Source organism: Rhinatrema bivittatum, chromosome 1 (assembly GCF_901001135.1).
Source record: "Rhinatrema bivittatum chromosome 1, aRhiBiv1.1, whole genome shotgun sequence".
Classification (NCBI taxonomy): domain Eukaryota; kingdom Metazoa; phylum Chordata; class Amphibia; order Gymnophiona; family Rhinatrematidae; genus Rhinatrema; species Rhinatrema bivittatum.
In genome coordinates, this window is record NC_042615.1 from 389,524,669 (window position 1) to 389,548,187 (window position 23,519).

At 40.5% G+C, this 23,519-nt stretch overlaps 1 protein-coding gene across 5 annotated transcripts in view; it reads right to left on the reverse strand.

The window, feature by feature from the left end:
* The window catches only part of SH2D4A (SH2 domain containing 4A), a 242,009-nt gene that overhangs the window by 65,198 nt on the left and 153,292 nt on the right, over positions 1 to 23,519 (reverse strand). For all 5 annotated transcript variants that reach the window (XM_029601684.1, XM_029601677.1, XM_029601672.1 and 2 more), the window contains one exon: positions 21,150 to 21,294. In XM_029601684.1, the coding sequence (XP_029457544.1) occupies positions 21,150 to 21,294 (145 nt within the window). The remainder of the gene's footprint in view (positions 1 to 21,149; positions 21,295 to 23,519) is intronic.

The window sequence follows — 23,519 nt, forward strand, 5'->3', positions numbered from 1 at the left end:
TCGCAGAGCCAGCAGAAGACTGATTTTTCCTCATCATTCTGGGCAGGAGTTGGCTGACATCTCTTTTACTGGGTGTGACTGGAAGCTGCTCTTGCTTCCTTCTCCTCTTCCTGGCCAGTGAGAGGTTGTTCCTCCCTCCTTCATCCAGATCAGAACGCAATATCACCAACTCCTATTCATATGGGTCCGGCAGGATACCAACTTTATCTTCTTCTGCCTGGCCTGGCAGTGAGGCTGCAGATGCTCTCTTCACGCTTTGGAGCCTGGATGTGAAAGCAGGAGCATGAAGGAGAAAGCTATGTGCTCTGTAGATCCACTGCTGCCTCCTCCTCCTCCTCATCTTCCTCTCCTCAATACTTCTTGCCCTCATCTGCTGCTGATAGGGATGGAGAATCTGGACTGGATAAGTCTTTTCTGCTGGCTGGTAGCCAGGAGGAGGGGGAAATGTACTGGGCAGGAAGGCATGGGAAAATAGTTCAAGAGTCTACTGGGTAGGAAGGCATGGGGAGATAGGGAGTCAGGGGTAGGGTTGCTGGGTATGGAAAGGAGGTTAAGGTTGCTGGGTATGGAAAGGTGGAGGAGAGAGTTGGGGGCTGCTGGGTTGGGGGTTAGGGGAGCTGGGAGTGGGGATGCTGAGCAGGAAGGGATAGGAAAGAGGTGGTCAGAAGTATTCTGGGTAGGGAAGGGGAGAGGGAAGGGCAAGAAGTTGAATAGGGGAGAGAGGGAGCACGGGGACGAGGATGTGGGAGGGGGTGTTGAATGTTAGACAGGGATATGAGCATGTGAAGGGATGATTGAGTAGTGAGGGGTGATGAGGGGCACGGTATTCCTTTTTTGTGGGACTGTGCATGTAAGTATTAAAATATTTAAAACACATTTTCTGAAATGCTGATATTGTTTGTTGATTTATTTTATTTTTTTTTATAGTTTTTGAATTGCAAAACCATTTATTGATGTGACCCCTGATGAAGCTTTTTCAAGTGAAACATCAGCCGTGTCTGGCTTCCTTTGGAATTTCATCATCAGGATTTAAAAATTAGTTAACGGAATGTATATTTCTTGTAGATATTTGGAGTTAATATTCAGTCAATGAAATTGGTGGTTTTGAAGATAAGTTTGGAACCTTGATTTAGCTTCACTATTTGGCTCACTTAAACACAAGGTGGATGATAGAAAAGACCGGGGGGGGTTCAAATTGTATTGAACACGCCGTCTGGCTTGCTGACATCTATAAGATAAAAAATTAAGCCCTTGTTATGATTTATTTTGTATGGGTTCCCTTATCCCTTTATTAAGTACACATTATTAAGATGACACCAGAATCAGAATATCTCTTTTGTATGATGAGTTGTACAGAGAAATGTTTTAGTTCTGTTCTGTACCCATTACTAGGAAGTGGGGGGACTCCTGTGGATGCAGAGCATATGCTTATATTAAGTCCCGTCATGAGTTCAGTGTGACACGTATGTGAGCCTCATCTCTTAGGTATGACCCGATAGAAAAAAGGTTGAGAACCACTCATCTAGAGTACCATGACTAGAATATTTCAGACAGATTTCATTAGAAGCTATATTGGCCAAAACAGCTCTATGTTGGGAAATATAAAAATAAGTAAGGAACACTTGAGTTTCTTGTAGGTAAAACATTAATAGCTAAAACATTAATAGAAAAAAAACAATGAGAAAACTGTTTGACAAAGTAAAATGTAAATCCTGTTGCCAAGAGTGCAATAAAGACTGATCATCAAAAGAAGGGTCCGTGGGTTGTAAACATTTATGTAAAATTCACAATGCTGGACGAGCTGGGTCTGAGACAAAGAGTTCTAACACAGGTGACCATTTTTCCCCAGTCAGTAAAGTCAAATTTAGACTCCATACATAATGTCTGGCCTGTAAAAAGCCAAAGAAATCTGTTTGTTTTACTTTACATGTTTCTCGTAGCACATCTTTTGAAAATTCACCTAATATGTTGTGGTCTTTACTAAGAAACACTCCTAAATATTTGAAGGAATCAGCGGTCCACTTTAAAGGAAAATATCCTTTCCAATGATGAGTGGTAAAGGATTCAATCGGGAGGGCCTTGGATTTTTCTAAATTCAATGTAAGATGAGAGAATGCCCCATATCTCTGGAATTCCCGTAAGACCACTAGTAAAACCTGCACAGTGTAGATTATACATAAAAGCAAATCACCTGCAAAAGTAGACAACTTGAAAGTGGTAGTTCTTAACAGAATTCCAGATATATCCGGATTATTTTGAAACATAAAACTAACCGGAGAAAATTATTTTTCACTCAACGTACAATTAAGCTCTGGAATTTGTAGCTGGGTTTAAAAAGGGTTTGGATAAGTTCTTGGAGGAGAAGTACATTAACTGCTATTAATCAAGTTGACTTAGGGAATGGCCTCTGCTATTACTGGCATCAGTAGCATGGGATCTTCTTGGTGCTTGGGTACTTGCCAGGTTTGGCCTCTGTTGGAAACAGGATGCTGGGCTTGATGGACCCTTAGTCTGACCCAGCATGGCAATTTCTTATGTTCTTATACCAAAAAAGGGTCTTAAGACAACAAGAAAAGTAAAGGAGAGTGCGGACACCCCTGTCTAGTTCCTCTTTGAAGGTCTATATTGTCTGAAAGCATACCATTCACTACCATGGACACAATGGGAGAAGAATATAGACGCGAGATTAAGTGCATTAAAAAAAAACCAAAAAAAACAGAAAACCCATAATGGAGCAGAACTGTAAACAAAAATTCCCAATCTACCTTATCAAATGTTTTTTCAGTATCAAAACTTATCAATAGTGAATCCAACCGTGATCCGTTTGAATGCTCAGTGGACGCAATTATCTTACCAACATTAAGCACCGATTGGCGGCTCTTAACAAATCCTACTTATGAGTCTAAAATCAAATCCTGGAGTATTCGAGAAAGCCTGTCTGCCAATATTTTGGCCAACAGCTTAGTGTCAAAATTAAGATATAGATCTATATGATTGTGGGTTTAAGGGGTCCTTACCAGGTTTAGGGATGACCATAATGATAGCTTTGTTAGCAATATAGAAAAATTTCTCATTTTTCAATAAGTCTTGAAAGAAAAGCAATAGAGGAGTGACTGTAGAACTGGAGAAAATCTTATAGAAATCACAGGAAATCCATCAAAGCCCGGAGCCTTATGCAGTTTTGCCTGCAAAATAACTCCTTATATTTAGGTTCATTCAGAAACTGCAATTGTTGAGGTGATACAGTAGGTAGTTGAATGGAAGAGGGTAACTATTGATCTGAGACAGAGGTCATGAGTTAGGAGAAAACAACTGATAATGTTGTGCAAACACAGATGTACTCTCTGTAGTGGAATTCATAATTTCCCCAGAAACATCTTTCATAGTAGCTATGTACCTCAAACATCTTTCATAGTAGATATGTACTTCAAACAATTTGGGCAAGCATTCTGCTCATTTTATTACCAAATTGAAAAACAAAACGGTATATAAGAAAGTAAATTATTTTTAGTATGATGATGGATTAAATAGTTAGATGCTGTCTGAATGGCCAAATATTTGGCTTTATTAGCATGGGAGGGATGAAATACAAAACAGAGCCTTTTGAGATATAATTGTTTCTCCAAGATTGATATGGAATGATCAATCTCTTTATGCTTCCTGGCCACATTATCATCATCACCCTGAAGAACTATTTTGGCAGTCTCTCAGAAAAGAGAGAGCGATTCTGTTGATGATGTCCATTAAAAACGCAAAAAGTCTCTCCATCAGTGACCAAGGTAAGCACGAAAAGATTGATCATGAAGGATGGGAAGAAAAATGCCAATTAAGCCTAAAAGATTCTCAAGAGACAACTAGACCAAAGCGTGTTTAGAAATCACTATAGAGCTATTCTGCACCTATGAGACATTAGAAAAAAGGGGCTGGGTAAGTAATAGAATCTAGATGACTACTGTGGGCATGAGATACATGCGTGTAGTCCCTTTCCATAGGAAGTAGTACCTGCCAAATAATTAAATCTAGACTATGAATTAAGTAAGAATCACACCGAAGTCTGTGCTTGCACTGCACCCCAGGTGGTTTACTTCTATCCAGTGATTCATTGTGCACACTATTAAAATCCCCTCCAAACAGTATTGAAGTAATTAAAAAACAACTTGTAAGCTGAAACATGTTTTGAAAAAAAGGAATGTGAACATTTGAGGAACAGATGTTATATATCAGCAAAGGGGTGCCAAACAAAGTGCCTTGTATTATCAAGTAATGGCCCTTAGGGGTCAGCAATAACTTAAAACATTACCTTTTCAATTGCTTAATCTATTAAAACAGCTACTCCAGCTTGAGCAGAGCAGGTAGTAGCAAAATAAACCTCTCTCACCTATTATTTTAGTTTAGAATAGCCACTGCCATTAGCAATGGTTACATGGAATAGACTTAGTTTTTGGGTACTTGCCAGGTTCTTATAGCCTGGATTGGCCACTGTTGGAAACAGGAAGCTGGGCTTGATGGACCCTTGGTCTGACCCAGTATGGCATGTTCTTATGTTCTTAAGATCAGAGAGTTTAGTTTCTTATAATAAAGCAATGTTATAATAAATCAATGTTAATTTTATGACAACACAAATGGTGAAGGATTTTAAAACATTTTAGAACACAATACCAGAAATGTTTCAGGTCACACAATGTAATGTGTTAGGCACAGGAGGAAAAAGAATGAGGAATACAACTAAAAGCAGACAAAGAAATGGAGGCCTCCTAGTCCAAGACTCCATACATAAAAAAAGATACAGAAACATGAAAGTGATCTTCTTAAAAATAAAAAGGCATGTAAAACCTCCTAAGTTCATACCCTGCCCAAAATTCCAAACAAAACAATCCCCACAATATTAATACCTTCCTCCAAAATACTACAATATTAATACTACAATATTAATAATATACAATATTGTATTAATATTAATATTATATTAATATAATATTGTATAATATTGTATTATATTATATTGTATATAATATTATATATATAATATATATATTATATTATATATATTATATATATAATATATAATATTGTATATAATATTGTATTATATTATATTGTATATATTGTATATATTATATTATATTATATTGTATTATAATATAATATTGTATAATATTGTATATTGTATAATATAATATAATATTGTATTAATATTAATATTATATTATTAATATACAATATTAATATTATTATTAATATACAATATTAATATTAATACTACAATATTAATACCTTCCTCCAAAAGAAAGGAACCATGCGATATAAGTCTAAATAAATAAAATAAATAAATACCAAATCTGGGACAATTATGCACCAAAACACAGTGTGGCCTACAAAAATCAACTAGTGCCCCAGAGAAACAAAAAAATACCCCAACATCCCAGGAGCCAAAAATCATTGTGTAAACGATCACAAAGGGTAAAATGTTATTAGTTATTAGAAAAAGGACTAAACATCAATAGTAAGTAAAAGCTACAAAAACACTGACAATGCAAAATATAGATTGCAAAGAACATTATGAAAACTCAAGTACATATGAAAAATGTCTGCAGGTGCTCCCCCAAAAAACCCCAATCCATCTGAAAGAGAAGTATGAAAAGAAAACAGCCAGATTCAGAAGAAAACATTAAAAAGTGAGGAAATAGGGATTCTATGGCTGGCTATATTTGCAACCTGAAGGATTCAGCAGATGTCCAAGGCCCAAGTTATCGGGTCACCAAGTTCACAAAAGAATTAGATCGAATGAAATGAATACCATAGTAAAGCCAAAGTGAAACAAACAAAAAATAAAGAGCAGTCACAAAACTAAGGGAGATTCAAGCCACTCATAAACAAAGTGAAGCCAGATCTTGTCAAAAGCAAAACCAACAAAAATATAAAACAGCCAGTCACAGGAATCAATACCAGTGATAGACTTAGGAATTGTCCATGCCCCAAACAATCATGAGTCTAGATTTTGTAGAAATAAAGTTGCTTCGGCAAAAATATAAAAAAATTCAGGGCTTCCCCTGATATATAACCTGAAGTTTTGCTGGATATTATGATATGGTGTGCAACTTTTTCCATAAATTGCGTACCTATAGGGGGAAAAGCTTTGTGCCATGTCAAGACTTCTACCAAAAAGTCAGGAAACATGAGAATTCTGTTATTGGTATGTTATAGTTTGTTACCTTGCAATAGGCCTGTAGAATTTCAGCTATGTGATGGAAACTGAGCAATTTCACAATAACCACCCAAGGACAAGATGCAGAACTTAAGCATTGACCCAATGTATATACTCACTCCACACAAAACTCCCAGTAAACTCAGATTTAGAGCCAATAGCATTTACACTTTCGGATAAAAGAAGTACTAGGGGGCACTCCATGAAGTTAGCAAGCAGCACATTTAAGACTAATCAGAGAAAATTCTTTTTCACTCAATGCACAATAAAGCTCTGGAATTTGTTGCCAGAGGATGTGGTTAGTGGTTAGTGTAGCTGGGTTCAAAAAAGGTTTGGATAAGTTCTTGGAGGAGAAGTCCATTAATGGCTATTAATCAAGTTTACTTAGGAAATAGCCACTGCTATTAATTGCATCAGAAGCATGGGATCTTCTTGGTGTTTGGGTAATTGCCAGGTTCGGCCTCTGTTGGAAACAGGATGTTGGGCTTGATGGACCCTTGATCTGATTCAGCATGGCAATTTCTTATGTTCTTAACATTTCCAAGAGTAGCTGAAGAAATGCATCTGATAAGGATTCAGGAAATCCAATGAAACGGGCTGTTCTGTCACAATTGATTTCTGAGGTCAACCAGTTTGGAAAGAATAGCGTCCCTCGAATTATGCCATTCCTGATGGCTATCATCTAATTTCTGGACTCTCCATATTGGATTGACTCTGCTCCAAGTCTTTCAACTTTTGAGTGACATCTGCCATTTGGGTCGTAAGAGTATAGAGTTTATGGTAGACTATCAAATTTAACATCTACATGCTGCTGTAACTGTAGCAGCCTTGTCCATTACCAAGGTTTCCCATGTATATGAGTAAATCAGAATGTGATGACATCTAAAAAAGGTACTGCACTCAATAAAAACATACAATTACAAGATGGAAAGGGCTTGAGAACGGAGCAAAAATACGTCCTACTCACTACACTGCATCACATGTCCCCTTACATTGCTATTTTAAAAGACATTTAGATCTATACATTTCCCAACTTACTCACATAATTTTATAACAGCTAATTATCTGTCATAAGTGATATTAAATGCTTTTATTGTGTAGCACTGACTGGTTGAGAGGTCGGTGAGCTGGGGGGAGTTCAGGGTGAAGAACCAGGAAGGTCTCTGTGACCTAAAGAAGGAGTAAGCAAACTGGTGACTCATTGGTAAACTGGTTAATTTCATTTATATGTACATGTTTTAAAATTGGCCCAATTATATGAATAAGTCCTACTTTGCTTTCACGTGTAAAAAATACACACATTTTAAAATAGGTAGGAAAAGTACCTGCATGCAATGCATTTATATATGTAGTTTCAATGCACTGTATTTATCGCACATAAGCCTATATATGTTGCAGGGTACAGATATACTTGCATTTTATAAAATTTACATATCATATACATATGCTATAAAATACTTCTGTATATCTGCTTGTGGCCAATAAACATGTATATGCTTCCACGTGCATTTGTTTGAAAGTTATCCTCCTTGTGTGTTAAAGCAAAACTGCTAGCAAAAGATTTTTGTTAATTGCAGCCTTATCTTAGTGACTTCCTAATGAGAATAGAGGATGGGTCAATTTGTGCTAGGGATTTTTAATTGCTTTATTACATATTATTCTAAATAACTCATTTCATTTTCATATTTCTATACTACCCTTTTTCCCCCCCAATAATGTGACTCATAGTAGTTGGAACAATTTTGAAAATTTAACATCAGTGAAGACAAATTTCAGAAGAAAGACCTGTGCAAGGAAAGGTTTTGTGTGTCAGTCGTGAAATCTGAGTCATGGGGGTTCAACGATTAGCTTCCTGAGATGCTCTTTAATAGACTCGTTAGTAAACTGCAAGCAGTAACATCTCTCTGCTAATTTCTATAAAATTGATTTTTTGTTGTAGTAGCTGTATTGTGCCTTCAGAAAACTGGATTGCAGGATGTGCTACAACGTGTTAGACTAGTTGCTCCTAGGGGAATTCTGCGCACAAAAACTAAAAATTCTGCAAACTTTATATTTGTCAAAACAACACAATTTACATGACAGTCTTTAAGAAATTACATTTTAAATTAATACAGAGAAAAGTCATTACTTAGAGATGCAAAATTTTAAATATTTTGAGTGGAATTTCCCTAGAAATTCACTGTAAGAGTGTCCCTTCCACTCGCTCTCCCTACTCCCCTGGACACTTTGCCCTCTCAGGCCCCAACACCTGCCATTATCTCTCTCCTCCACCTCTAGGCTCAACCCCTTCCACTCTATCACCAGTCCCAGAGTTTGACCCCATTCTCAGTACTGCCCCTCATACAGGCTCCCTCACTCTCTCGCACACACACATCCCCTCATACAGGGTCCCTCTCTCTTGCATACACACCCGCACAAGCTCCCTCTCTCTCTCTCATACATACATCCTCACAAGGGCTACCTATGTCTCTCTTTCATGCACTCCTTCACACAGGCTGGCACCCTCACATACACACGATCCCTTTTTCATACACACTCGCTCCCAATCTCTCACACATACACACTCCTTCACAATCTCCTCATATAGGCTCCCTCTCTCTGGCACCCACACAAGCATTGCTGCCCCCCCCCCACTCTCCCCTCCCCCACACCCCTCTCCACACACACACACACACTCTCACCGGGGCCTTCATCTTCGCCACGAGCACAACACACTCCGTTCGCGGCACACGGGGGCCTTCATCTTCACCGGAATGGCGCATTGGGGTCTTCGTCTTCGTGCGCGGCATGCAGGGGTCACCCTCTGCCATTTTCTGCACAGAATTTGGCAGTTCTATGCAGAAAATGGCAATTCTTAGTAAGGGGGGGGGGGGAATTCTGCGCAAATTCTGATACACATGAACTTTTGAGACTATCTAGGTCAGATCTGCAACTCCATGTGATCTCAAAAGCTCACAGGCATAGTCTCCAGACAAAGCTTTCGTAGGTTCCAAAAAAGGTACACAACTTGTAAAGAACATAGATTTGTAAAGTAATTTGAAGTGAATGCTTTTAATCGCTCCAGCAAGTACTTTGTATTGGCTTTTCAGTTTGGCATTCTAACAGACCAGAATGCCTGAAAGTCTATAAATCTAGCCAGAATACCTGTAAAAAAAAATTTAATAAGTACTTTAAAAGGAATTTCAGGAAAGCGTTTAGTTTGTGGAAACAGATGCTACAGCTGACTTTTGGAATTAAGGCACCCTCTGCTGGTCTCATTTCTAACTATCACTTCTTTTATTTTTGTTCCAAGGCATGTTCTTCATTTTACATCTTTTGCAATTAATTAATTAAAAAAAATAGATATATATATGGCATATGGTTCATATATATCTAGCTATATATATCTATATCTACCTCTATTTCTATATCTATCTATATACATACATACACACACACATATATACATACACATATATATACATACACACACTCATACATACATATATATAAGAAAAGGAGTCAGAGTCTAGAGTGCGTCTGTCCTCTGGGAGTTACAGACCACTTGTGCTATCTCACAGGCATATATCATTGTGAAGGAGTGTCCGTGGAAAACCCTCCTTAACCAGTGCTGGTTATATATATAAAACCAGCACGGACACTCCTTTACAATGCCTTTAAGTGTTTTTTTGCTTCAGTCACTTTCAGCTAACATTCATACTTTAGATGGCTTCAATTATATAAGTTTCAAAATTTAAGTTTAGCCCCTTGCCTTTTGGAGGCATTTACATATTTCTTTGCAATAAAACAGTACCTCATATACATTTATATATAGACCAGTAAATTCTGCTTTAAGGGTTTTGCCAGCAGCAGATCTGGCTTTTAGAATGGTTTTGATCATCAAAATATGTACACTCCTGATTAACAGATCATTGATGACTAGCAATGAATGAATTCATTAATAGACTAATTCACCAACATGTACTACTACATGTGTTACCACATGTTAACAGGGAGTCTAGTGACAATATCTATAACTTTGTCTGGTGTTGATATATATATAAGCAGCATGGAATCTATCTAGCCCTTTGGGATCCCGCCAGGTACTTGTGACCTGTATTGGCCACTGTTGGAAACAGGATACTGGACTTAATGAACCTTTGGTCTGATCCAGTCCAGCAATCTTATCTTCATTATGAGTGAACAGACTTCACAAGAAAGAATGAATGATGTGGAACATAATGCATGGAAACATGGTAATATACTTTAGTGAATCAGACTGACTGATATTTCAACTGTATACTATGTACGCAAAATAAACTGTTTCTTGAAGACGCTGCACAAAATCCTTTATAAAAATCTAAGTTGAAGGAAATTGGGATAATTTTGCTATTCCTTAAAACTTTTCAATAAATTCTTTGTTTGGAACTACATTCTTGACAATTCTTTGAAAGAATGCTGGTGAAGAGCTTAAAATTGTACCCCATGCAAGGAGTCTAGGGGTAATTGATTCTAAACTGTCTGTGGTCTCTCATATTAAATCTGTGATCATAGCTGGGTTTTATTGACTCAGTCTACTATGTTGCAGAAGGAAAACTGCAGTTCTTTATCAACCAAGTATCAAGACAGATTGGGCATGCAGAGCAATGCCCAAAGTATCTCCAAAAGGAACAGCGAGCATGGAAACCAAATGTTCACCCGGATAAGTGGCAAGAAGTATCAGGGTCTGCAGCAGATACTACCTGCTGAACTACTACCAGTACAAAATCTGACCTCCAAGGTCAGATGGGATAAAAACCAGCGTCAAGGCATGAACAGCTACTCCTCCAGTGGGAGGCCCATGCCAAGATGCTGAGCATGGCAGTGAACTGTGACTGAAGCGCAGCTAAATGATGTACTTCACCATCAGAGGAAACAAGGCGAAAGGGAAGCACCTTGGCCAGGGATCTGGACTGTCTGACAAAGTCAGAAGAAGTAAACACAAGGAGGCAGACCTCTGGGCTGCAAGACAAAGAAAACTGCTTCCATGTTGTAGAAAATACAGTTGGGAGACTTCCCAACCATACGAACCTCTGCCAGTTCTAGCAGGGAGTTGCCTCTGAGGCAAACAGTCCACAGGGCCCCATCTACCCTCAATAAACATGAAGAACTTGAGAGAGTCCTAGACTCCCACAGAGTACATGAAAAAGTAGTCTTTAAACCTCTTAGCTGAGAGCTAAAAACAGGAATGTCACACCCTTTGCAGTAGAAGAGGACCGGAGGCTCATCTGCATTCTGTTCCCAGCATCCCCCAGGACAGGACTCCAGAGGTCACAGCGAGCAATCCAGGCTTCAAATGCCATATCCCAGCTTCCAGAGGCCCCGCACCCGAGGCCCCGCACCCTTTGCAGTAGAAGAGGACAAGAAGGCTCATCTGCAGACTGTTCCCAGCATCCTCTGGGAGAGGATTCTAGAGGTCATAGCAAACATGCAGGCAACGCCAAATCCCTAACTTTCAGAGGCCCCGCACCCCTTGCAGTAGAAGAGGAACGGAAGGCTCAAACCTCTCAATCCTTTGAGTGAAGATCAACTTAATGGTGGTTAAAGCGATTTAGTAAAAATAGTTTTGGTAAATCTTAGGACTTAGGTTTGTAGAAAGGTGAACTAGTGGGATATATTCTTCAGAGTTTGTGTATGTGAGATAATAAACAAGCCAGAGGGAGTTAATTCTATTGCCCTCTTTCGTTCCCACTCACCCCATGAGGAAAATAGAAGAAAACTGAAAGGTGCAGCTGCAAAGGTTAAAAGTCTATAACATGCATGGACATTGTTTAAAAATACCATCTTAAAAGCGCAGTCCAGATGTATTCCACGCATTAAGAAAGGTGAAAGGAAGGCAAAACGATTACCTGCATAGTTAAAAGGAAAGGTGAAAGAGGCTAATTAGCAAAAAAAAAAGCAAAAAAACCTACAAAAATTGGAAGAAGGATCCATCTGAAGAAAATAGGAAAAAGTAAAAGCATTGTTAACTTGTGTAAAACATTGATATGACAGGCTAAGAGAAAATGTGAAATGAAAGTGGCGATAGAGGCATAATAAAAACTTTAAAAAATATATCCAAAACAAGAAAACTATGAGGCAGTTGGTTGGACCGTAGATGACCAAGGGGTTAAAGGGGCTCTTAGGGAAGATAAGGCCATTGCAGAAAGGTTAAATGAATTCTTTGCTTCTGTGTTTACCTATTAGGATGTTGGGGAGATACCGGTTCTGGAGATGGTTTTCAAGTGTGTTGAGTCAAATGAACTGAACCAAATCACTGTGAACCTGGAAGATGTAGTAGGCCAGATTGACAAACTAAAGAGCAGCAAATTACCTGGACCAGATGGTGTGCACCCCAGGGTTCTAAAGGAAATAAAAATAAAATTTCAGATCTATTAGTTAAAATGTGTAACCTATCATTAAAATCATCCATTGTATCTAAAGACTGGAGAGTAGCCAATGTAACCCTAATTTTAAAAAGGGCTCCAGGGGCGATCCGAGAAACTATAGACTAGGAGCTGACTTCAGTGCTGTGAAAAATAGTGGAAACTATTCTAAAGATCAAAATCACAGAGCATATAGAAAGACATGATTTAATGGAACATAGTCAACATGGATTTACCCAACGGAAGTCTTGCCTGACAAATCTGTTTCATATTTTTGAAGGGGTTAACAAACATGTGGATAAAGGTGAACCAGTTGTTATAGTGTATTTGGATTTTCAGAAGGTGCTTGACAAAGTCCCTCATGAGAGGCTTCTAAGAAAACTAAAAAGTCATTGGATAGGAGGCGAAGTCCTTTCATGGATTACAAACTGGTTAAAAGACAGGAAACAGAGAGTAGGAATAAATGATCAATTTTCTCAGTGGAAAAGGGTAAACAGTGGAGTCCCTCATGGTCTGTACTTGGACCAGTGCTTTTCAGTATATTTATATATTCTTCTGGAAAGGAATATGGCGAGTGAGGTAATCAAATTTGCAGATGATACAAAATTATTCAGAGTAGTTAAATCACAAGGAGATTGTGATAAATTAGAGGAGGACCTTGCGAGACTGGAAGATTGGGCATCCAAATGGAAGATGAAATTTAATGTGGACAAGTGGAAGGTGATGTATATAAGGAAAAATAACCCATGCTGTAGATACAAGATGTAGGGTTCCATATTAGGAGCTACCACCCAGGAAAAAGATCTAGGCATCATAATGGATAATACATTGAAATAGTCAGCTCAGTGTGCTGCAGCAGTCAAAAAAGCAAACAGAATGTTAGGAATTATTAGGAAGGAAATGATGAGTGAAACAGAGAATGTCATAATGCCTCTATCACTCCATGGTGAGACCACAGCTTGAGTACTGTGTACAATTCTGGTCGCTGCATCTCAAAAAAGATATAGTTAATCTGAAGAAGGTACAGAGAAGGGCAACCAAAACGATAAAGGGTATGGAACAGCTCCTCTATGAGGAAAGACTAAAGAGGTTAGGGCTATTCAACTTGGCGAAAGATGGCTGAGTAACGATATGATAGAGCTCTTTAAAATCATAAGAGGTCTAGAATGGGTAAATGTGAATTGGTTATTTAGTCTTTCAGATAATAGAAGCAAGTAGCACATTTAAAACAAATTGGAGAAAATTATCTCACTCAATGCGCAATTAAGCTCTGGAATTTATTGCCGGAGGATGTGGTTAGTGCAGTTGGTGTAGCTGGGTTTAAAAAAAGGTTTGAATAAGTTCTTGGAGAAGTCCATTGACTGCTATTAATCAAGCTGCCTTAGGGAATAGCCATTGATATTATTGGCATCAGTAGCATTGGGTCTACGTAGTGTCTGGGTACTTGCCAGATACTTGTAGCTTGGATTGGCCACTGTTGGAAACAGGATGCTGGGCTTGATGGACCAGTGGTCTGACCCAGTATGGTAATTTCTTCTGTTCTTAAAGGAATATTAAGCAGCAGAGCATGGCCAAATGCAGTACCACCTGGCTTCACTGTAGGGATGTGCATTCATTTGCAACGAAATAGGAAACAGATTCGATATTTCCTATTTTGTCACGTTTCAGGGGGGGGAGGGGCAACGAAACGATAAGAAAACCCATGAAATCTCATGTGGTTTTCTTTTTGTTTTTGGGGAGGGGAGAAAGGGCACATTAAAAAAAACCCAAAAAACCCCAAACCCAACCCTTCAAATTTAATTAATTGCAACCCCCACCCTCCCGACCCCCCACAAGACTTACCGAAAGTCCCTGGTGGTCCAGCGGGGTCCCGGGAGCGATCTCCCCCTCTCGGGCCAACGGCTGCCACTAATCAAAATGGCGCAGGCCATCCATTGCTCCTACCATGTGACATGGGCCAACCAATGGCATTGATAGCCCTGTCACACGGGAAGGGCAAAGGGCCATTGGCGCAGTTTTGATTAGTGGCAGCCGATGGCCCGAGAGGGGGAGATCGCTCCCGGGACCCCGTTGCACCACCAGGGACTTTCGGTAAGTCTTGGGGGGTGCTTGCAATTAATTAAATTTGAAGGGTTGGGGTGGGTTTGATGGGGGGGGGGTTGTTTTTTTTTTTAATCTGAAAGGTTGGGGCAGACTAAATAAAATCAGCCCGAACCACGGAAAAACAAAATTTCCCACGGCAGGCCAATAACGAAGGCCGAACCAAAAGGTTCGGCCGAATCATATCTCTACTTCATTGTACATTTTGCAAGACTCGCACCCACAAGGAATTTTTTCATCTTTGAAGGCATATCAGCAGCAAACCTCCAGAAGAGCAATGTTCGCCACTTTCTTACTTGAATCAAAATATCCATATGTTCCGACAATTTATACATTACCAAAAATACACAAAGATTTTAATAACCCTCCTGGGAGACCCATCATCTCTGCCACTGATTCAGTATTAGGGAGACTTTCAGTATATGTAGACACCTTTCTCAAGCTGTTAGTTTGTGACAATTTCTGTATCAGGGACTCATGTTTTGAATACCCTTCAAGAGTTCCAAGAGAACTGTATTTGGTCATGATGGACATGAAGTCACTATCTACATCAATACCTCAAAATGTGTCGCTCAAAGTCATTAAAGGAATATTAAGCAACAGAGTATGGCCAAATGCAGTATCAACTGGCTTCATTGTACATTTTGCAAGACTCACATCCACATGGAATTTTTTCATCTTTGAAGTCATATTTCAGTAGCAAATTTCCGGAAAAGCAATGGGTGCCATGATGGCCCCATCTTTAGCAAATTTATATATGGCAGAATTTGAAAGAGAATGGATTGTGTATTCACTATTTAGAAGAAATATAAGGTTATGGAAAAGATTTATAGAAGATGTATTTCTAATATGGGGAGGTACAGTTACAGACCTTAAATCATTTCATGGTTGGTTCAATAATTGTGAAGGACACATCCAATTTTCAATGGACTATCAATTCTGAATGCATCTCTTTTTTAGATATCATTGTAAAGAAGAGTGAGGAAGGAAGTCTTGTAACAACTGTTCAGAAAATCCACAGATTGCAATACTTTTATAAACTATTCAAGTTTTCATCCTAGACATTTGAGGAATAGTCTTCCTTTTTTTTCAATTTTTAAGGATCAAAGGAACTGTACCGGAACTGAAGCATCACTCATGTAAATTATTTGAAAAACTGCTAAACAGGGGGTATCCCTAGTCACATGTCAAGAAGGCTTACAAACTAGCATTACGGATAGAGAATTGTTACTGAATATTCATTCTAACTATGCGACTTGAGGAAATGACTATTGTTACCCTTTCTCTACAGTTATGCTGGACATTGTAAACATTTTCAGAAAACATCAGTCCATATTGCATTTACATTCTTGTTTTCAAGATCACAAGATTTGTGTATCGTATACCTGGTCGAAGAATTTAAAGGAATATGCAAGTCCAGTATTACTCCAGACATCCAAGACCTTCATGGCACTTACAATCAGTGGACTTGTCCCTCATGGACACCATCGATGTGGTAAATGTTCAATCTGTGCTAACACTTTACAGATTTCAGATTTTATTAATCCACAAGATTAGCGAAAATATATCTTAAAACAATTTACTACATGTGCTTCTGATCATGTAGTTTATGCAATCTAGTGCCCACGTTCATTATTATATATTGGGAAAACAAAAGCTTTAAGAACCCATTCATTAGAACAAAGAATGGAAGCACCCATTATTCCACAATGTATTCCAAACAAACATGATTTTTCGAATTTACGATGTTTCACCATAGACCAAGTTAAGACATGTTAGAAGTGGAGATTGGGACAGATTGCTAACTCAGAACAATGCTGGATCTACAGGATGAATTCAGTTGAAATATGGGTTCAATAGCACAACAGAATGGGTTTCATTTTTGTAATTTGCTGAGGTTTTTTTTTTGACCCATTTAGCTCTTTATACATACATGGTGCATTTGAGCTTTTGACATGTCAATAATCTGATCACTCATTTTAGTAAGCAATATATATATTTCTGATTCATGAAATTCATTTCAACATCAGTTTACAATCCAATGAATCTTGAATACTGTATCATTTTTGCAAAAATGTTTTTGTATTTTGCAATAATACACATTTGTTAACAAGATTCATTCATGAATTCCAAATCAGTAAGACACTGATTAATTTGTGGTGAAAAGCAATGCACATGCTCTAAAGATCACTTTTTCTTTTTAATTCACTGTGCATGTTTTAGCATTTTAAGAACATAAGAACATGCCATACTGGGTCAGACCAAGGGTCCATCAAGCCCAGCATCCTGTTTCCAACAGTGGCCAATCCAGGCCATAAGAACCTGGCAAGCACCCAAAAACTAAGTCTATTCCATGTTATCGTTGCTAGTAATATAGCAGTGACTATTTTCTAAGTCAACTTAATTAATAGCAGGTAATGGACTTCTCCAAGAACTTATCCAATCCTTTTTTAAACACAGCTATACTAATTGAACTAACCACATCCTCTGGCAACAAATTCCAGAGTTTAATTGTGTGTTGAGTGAAGAAGAACTTTATCCAATTAGTTTTAAATGTGCCACATGCTAACTTCATGGAGTGCCCCCTAGTCTTTCTATTATCCGAAAGAGTAAATAACCGATTCACATGAGGAATAGTCTTTGCTCCAGTTTCTGTCTCCAGATGGGTTTATTTTGCACATACAATGACCAGAATGAACCTCTCTCAAGGCACAGGATATGTTGGCTATGATCTTAAACATTCAAATTTACTGCTAATGTTTCTGCCTAACAAGTTGGAGAGAGCTCAGGCAGCTCTGAGAATAAGATGTGCTGAATTCTCATACATTGTGAGTGTGCATTACACTGATTAATTTAATATGTGCTTTATATATAGATACAGATGTGTCTGTATTTTTCAGATACCACCCTGAAGCAGCTATGATCAGGAAATGTGCTTACACCACATGGAAAACCTCCGCCACTTCGTCCATAGGACTTTCTAGTGGAAGGCTTTCTAGAAGCTACCAGGACCTGAGACACATCCTCTGAAATATCAAGCGGCTGCAGAATCAACCTCAACATCCAGGCAGTATGCGACAGGGCCTGGAGGTTGGGATGCCGCAGCCGACCCTGATCGTGTGTGATGAGATCTGGGAAAGTCCCCAGACTATCAGTTTCTGGATGGCCAACTCCCGCAGGAGTGGAAACCAGACCTGTCTTGGCCAATGAAAGACTATGAGAATCATAGACCCCTGTCCTTACGAAGCTTCAAGAGAGGCTTCACCTCTAAGGGAATCATAGAATACAGATATAGAAGACTCTTGCCCCAATGACGTGCACGTGCGTCTGAAGTTGGTTTGCCATCTGACATGTACAGGGAGCAGAACTAAGGCAGGGGGACACGAACAACTGGGCTCCCTCAGAGGCAGAATAACCAATTTGCTACCCCCTGGTCAAGGGACCACTCATGGGATCTGAAGGCGTGACTCAGCTTGTCCGCTTCCACGTTCTCCGTCCTGGCCAAAAAAATGGCCCTGAGCACCATCCCGTGGGACAGGGCCCATGACCAGATCTGGACCACTTCCTGACACAGGAGGTAGCGACCCCGTCCCTCCCTGTTTGTTAACATATCACATAGCGCCTGGTTGTAAGTCTGGATCAGGACAACTTTTTTGGACAGCTGCTCTCTGAAAGCCCATAGCGTGAACCGGATTGCCTGAAGCACCAGGAAGTTGATTTGACAAGCACGTGCCTGAGCGGACCAAATACCCTAGATGCTGAGCCCCTCTACATGAACTCCTCACCTCAGGATAAATGCATCTGTAGATAGAACAATTTGAGTGAGGGGACTCCGAAACGAGATCTCCTGTTCCAGATGGGAAAGTACCCATCTCCAGGACAGAGTCCCTGAGAGACGGGGGTGACTCAGATGCAATCCTGGAGGCTCTGAGTGGCCTGGCACCACTGTGACCTTAGGATCCACTGGGCTCCTCGCAAGTGTAAAAGTGCCAGGGGAGTATCATGGATGGTTGTGACCATTTGGCCCAACAGCCTCAACATGTGCCAGGCTGATACCTGCTGGCTCTGTTGAATGTCTAGTACAAAAAATGCAATTGGTTTCACTGGTTTGCTTTCATATCATTAAAATAACCACATCTGTTGAATGTCTGCCACCGTGATCACCATAGCGACAGCCCTCAGGTGGGGCAGAAAGGCCTTGCATGACCCGTGTCTAGCAGGGTCGCTATGAAGTCCAATTGAGTGGACAAACTGAGATGGGACTTTGGGTAGTTGAGAATGAACCCTAGTGACTCCAACACCCAAATGGTCAAGAGCATTGACCTACTGACCCCTGTCTGAGACGTGCCCTTGACCAGCCAATCATCCAGATATGGAAAGACATGCACTCCCAGTCTGCGGAGGTGCGCAGTGAGGCAGACGACAGCCCGAATGGCAACATTCGATACTGTAAAGGCTGTGTTCCCACCACAAATCTGAGATACTTCCTGTGACTGGGGAAGATCTTGATGTGAGTGTATACATCTTTCAGGTCGAGGGAGCAAAGCCAGTCCCAGTTTTACAAAAGGTGCCCAGGGAAACCATCTTGAAATTTCTTTCTTTTTTTTTTTTTTTTAGAAACTTGTTCAAGGCCTTTAAGTCTAGGATGGGATGGAGTCCTGTTCTCTTTGGAATCAGGAAGTACTTGGGAGCAGAATCCATGCCATCTTTGCCCTGGTGATGTGGGCTCAAGTGCTCTGGCCGTTAAGAGGGAGGAGAACTCCGCTTATAATACCTCCTTATGCGCTACCGGCTCTCAATGTGGGCATGGAGGCCAGGACACCTAATAGATTTAATTGGTACCCCTGACGGATGATGGACAGAACCCACTGGTCTGAGATTACACTGGGCCACTGATTCACGAAGAACTGCAACCTATCCCCAACCGGAAGGTCCATTGTCCTGGGTACAGTCAACTGGCTTATGTGCAAAAAGCCAAAGTTTTGAGCTCAATCATACTGCGAGGCTTATAGCTCTGTGGAAAAAAAAAAAAAAAAAGACTGAAGAGGGACCTGTGTATACACATGCTATAGGGCATGCTTACTGTGCCTAGTCAAAGTTCTAGAAACTGACATAAGTTTTATGCATCAGAACTCCATCTAATGATGTCACCCATGTGTGAGGACTACCATCCTTCTTGTCCTTGGATAAAAAGGATGGTACTCCTACAACACCTGCTCTAAGAGTAAGCTAGCTCAGAATAGCCAAGATCCTACATAAACTGGAACAGAGGGCGTGGCACACTGGCAGCACAAATAAAAGTCTCCATACAGCAAAAGAAAAGGCTACCTAATGAAAGCTGGAATGCAATAGTACAGTATGTCACTGAATTTGTATATAATGCCTTTGAACCAATGGCAGAAAACCATTTAGTCAAGCTATCCTAATGTACCCTAATAGATTCTATACTGCTAAGCATAGCAAATTAAAAAAAATAAAGAATTCATCCAAGAAGAAAATGTACTGATACATTAGAGGGTAAAACCATCTTCTATCTACTGCTTGGTACTGAAAGAATACAATACAATACAAGTAGTAACACCAGTCAATACCAGTTAAAATGATTACTGCTCAGTTATTTTTTATATGAACAGGTTTCCTACAACTTCCCTTAACCTTACTTCATGTTTAGAATAGCATCCCAAATTAATTACCACACATGAATCGGGATTTGATACCGTTTCATGCAGTGTGTGGGAGGAAGATCCCAAAGTCAACGTGGACTAATGAACGCCAGCATGTGAGAGGTAATTAGTCATTTTTATTTATTTACTTGGCTTTAACTGCCTTTGAAATATGAAATTCTTACCAATATGGCTGCTACCAGGGGAATAACAGAAGCAGCTTAAGAACACAGCAGTAATATCTGTACATGATATAGCAAAGCATTGCTGCTTGGTAAGTCTACTGTTAAAACAGCTCAGAATATGGGTTTTAAAAATAAATGTTTTCTGGAAAAAAAAAACAAGTTTATAGTAAAGCTCTACTGAAAAAGTAGCACAAATGGGGGGAGAAAGGAATCTTATACACAGAAAAGTTGTTAGGACATCTCAGGACAGTGCATACTGAATAAAAAGGAATTTGATGAGGCAAAGTATTTATGGTGAATCTTTGGCCTTCATGGCCTACTATACTAACATGCAAGAGGCATTGCTTGATTTTGCAATTTTTGAAGTTTGATATTGTGTTTATGAAAGTATTACTACTGTATTTTTGCAAGCCACGCAGATCAAACATTTGGATTTGTGGGATATAAAAATATGTAAACAAATAAATAAATAAATGCACAGAATGTATCACCAACATTGGCACCCATCAACATGGTAATTTCTATAAATCTTTTCCACTTTATGACAATCAATAAAGGTTTCCCCACCACTGTGCCATCGCATAGTTCCAGGTTCATTTCCTGGTGCACTTACAGGACTCCTGCCACACAGAATCATCTTTTTCTAATTTCTGCACGATTTCTTGAGTCTCTTTCCAGTTCATGTAGATCTCCTGGGTTCGCTCTTCTTCCAGTCGTTTGATCTCTTCTTCATGTTTCCTTATCACAGCTTCTTTTTTCTGTTAATAAAACACTTCAGTTATTAGCTAAAATAAAATGCTAAAGGATACAAACTATTTTGCATCTCCTTGAATTCTTTTTATTTTCTTATGTGGATTAAATGTGAGAAGAAAATGAACAAGTTACTGTACAAGATTTTTTGGGAGGGTGTTCTAGGGGAAAGGTGTTTTAATATGGAGCAGTTTATAGTTAACAAATCTAATAACTTTAAATAACTGTAGCTTTATAGGGAATTAAGTAAGATATCCATAGGCAAACACAGATTGTCTGTATGAATTTCCTGCTCTATCAGGTCGATACAGTAACATTGAGTTAAAGATTCCCCGTCTGTAACGTGCTGGGACCGCACAATACAGACGAGTAAGGCCATTCAGCGATACAGTCTCCAGTTTCACGCGTCCTTAGCGCTTCCTAAACCCTTTCCGCACCCAGCATGTAAATGAACGAAAAAGCTGTATAATGAAGGAATTAGCTATTCCCCTGCGATACTGTAACGGGCGCTAATATTATCTCCTCCGTAACTCGCTGTTCTGCCGCGGCCTTAACCTGCTAGTTTACCGCCTCCCCCTAGTAGGAGTTAGTGTAGTGTAGTGTAGTGTAAAAACATTGCTTACCCGCCCTGGTCCCTTCCGGTCCCCTCCTCCCGAAGCAAAAAAAAAACAAACGAAAAAGTAGCAAGGCTCGGGCCTGCTACGGTAAGTGTAAAAGTGTAAAAAACAAAAAACCTGGGTGCGCTGGAAATGACAGGCACCAGGAAGTGTAAAAAAGTGTAAAAAACCAAAAACCTGTGTGTTATATAAAAAAAATGTTAAATACCTGTCGGAGGGCCGTGGGTCCAGGCGGCCGGTGGGCGGCGGGCAGCCATCAGCGGCATCCGGTAGTCCCTTCTCCCGATTTAGGACGGGCGGGTCGGCAGGGGGGGGGGGGAGCGGGCAGCCATCAGCGGCATCCGGTAGTCCCTTCTCCCGATTTCGCATGGGCGGGTCGGCAGCGGGGGGGGGGGGGGGGGGGGGGGGGGAACAGCGGCAGCAGGATCCAGCGTGTTCGATCGGGCAGGCAGGTAGGTGGCAAAATAAAGATGGCCGCCTGCACGGGAAAAGCGTGCAATTGGCTGCTGAAGACGTGACGTCACGACGTTTGGCGTCACGGGGTGTGACATCACGTCTTCAGCGGCCAATTGCACGCTTTTCCCGTGCAGGCGGCCATCTTTATTTTGCCACCTACCTGCCTGCCCGATCGAACACGCTGGATCCTGCTGCCGCTGCCCCCCGGACCCCGCTGCTGCCTACCCGCCGCTCCCGGATCCTGCTGCCGCCCCCCCCCCCCCCCCCCGCTGCCGACCCGCCCGTGCGAAATCGGGAGAAGGGACTACCGGATGCCGCTGATGGCTGCCCGCCCCCCCGCTGCCGACCCGCCCGTCCGAAATCGGGAGAAGGGACTACCGGATGCCGCTGATGGCGCCCCCCCCCCCCCCCCCGCTGCCGACCCGCCCGTGCGAAATCGGGAGAAGGGACTACCGGATGCCGCTGATGGCTGCCCGCCGCCCACCGGCTGCCTGGACCCACGGCCCTCCGACAGGTATTTAACATTTTTTTTATATAACACACAGGTTTTTTGTTTTTTACACTTTTTTACACTTCCTGGTGCCTGTCATTTCAAATGTCATTTGAAATGACAGGTACCAGCGCACCCAGGTTACTGTATAGGCGCTGTTACAGCGCCTATACAGTAAAATGGGTTGCGCGGGCATAACCCTTCCCTAACGCTTCACAGCCGCGGCATGCATTTGCATGCGATTAGAGGAGAGTATCGGGGAGTTAGTGAAGAGAACTGTGGGTGCGGGGAGGAAGGGTGCGCCTGACACTGCCGCACTGTTTTTACCGCGGCCTTACTGTATCGAGCCGAATGTGTATATTAAACATCTTGAAGCCGATATTCAGCGCCACTAAGCTGGATAAGTTCAGACTTATCTGGCTAAGTGGCATGGTTTAAATATTCAGTTGTAGTCAGTGGCTGCCACTTAACTGGCTAAATATTTATCCGGCTAAGTGGTGGGAAGAGAATGTGCATTAAGGGGAGAACTTGAATTAGTCTGATAAATTATCTAGTTTCTGATATTCATAGTTAACCGGATAATTTATTTGGCTAACTCGTTGACCAGTACGTCTGTCTTAAAGTTAGCCAGATAAACTTATCTGGCTAATTTTAAGATAACAGGATATAT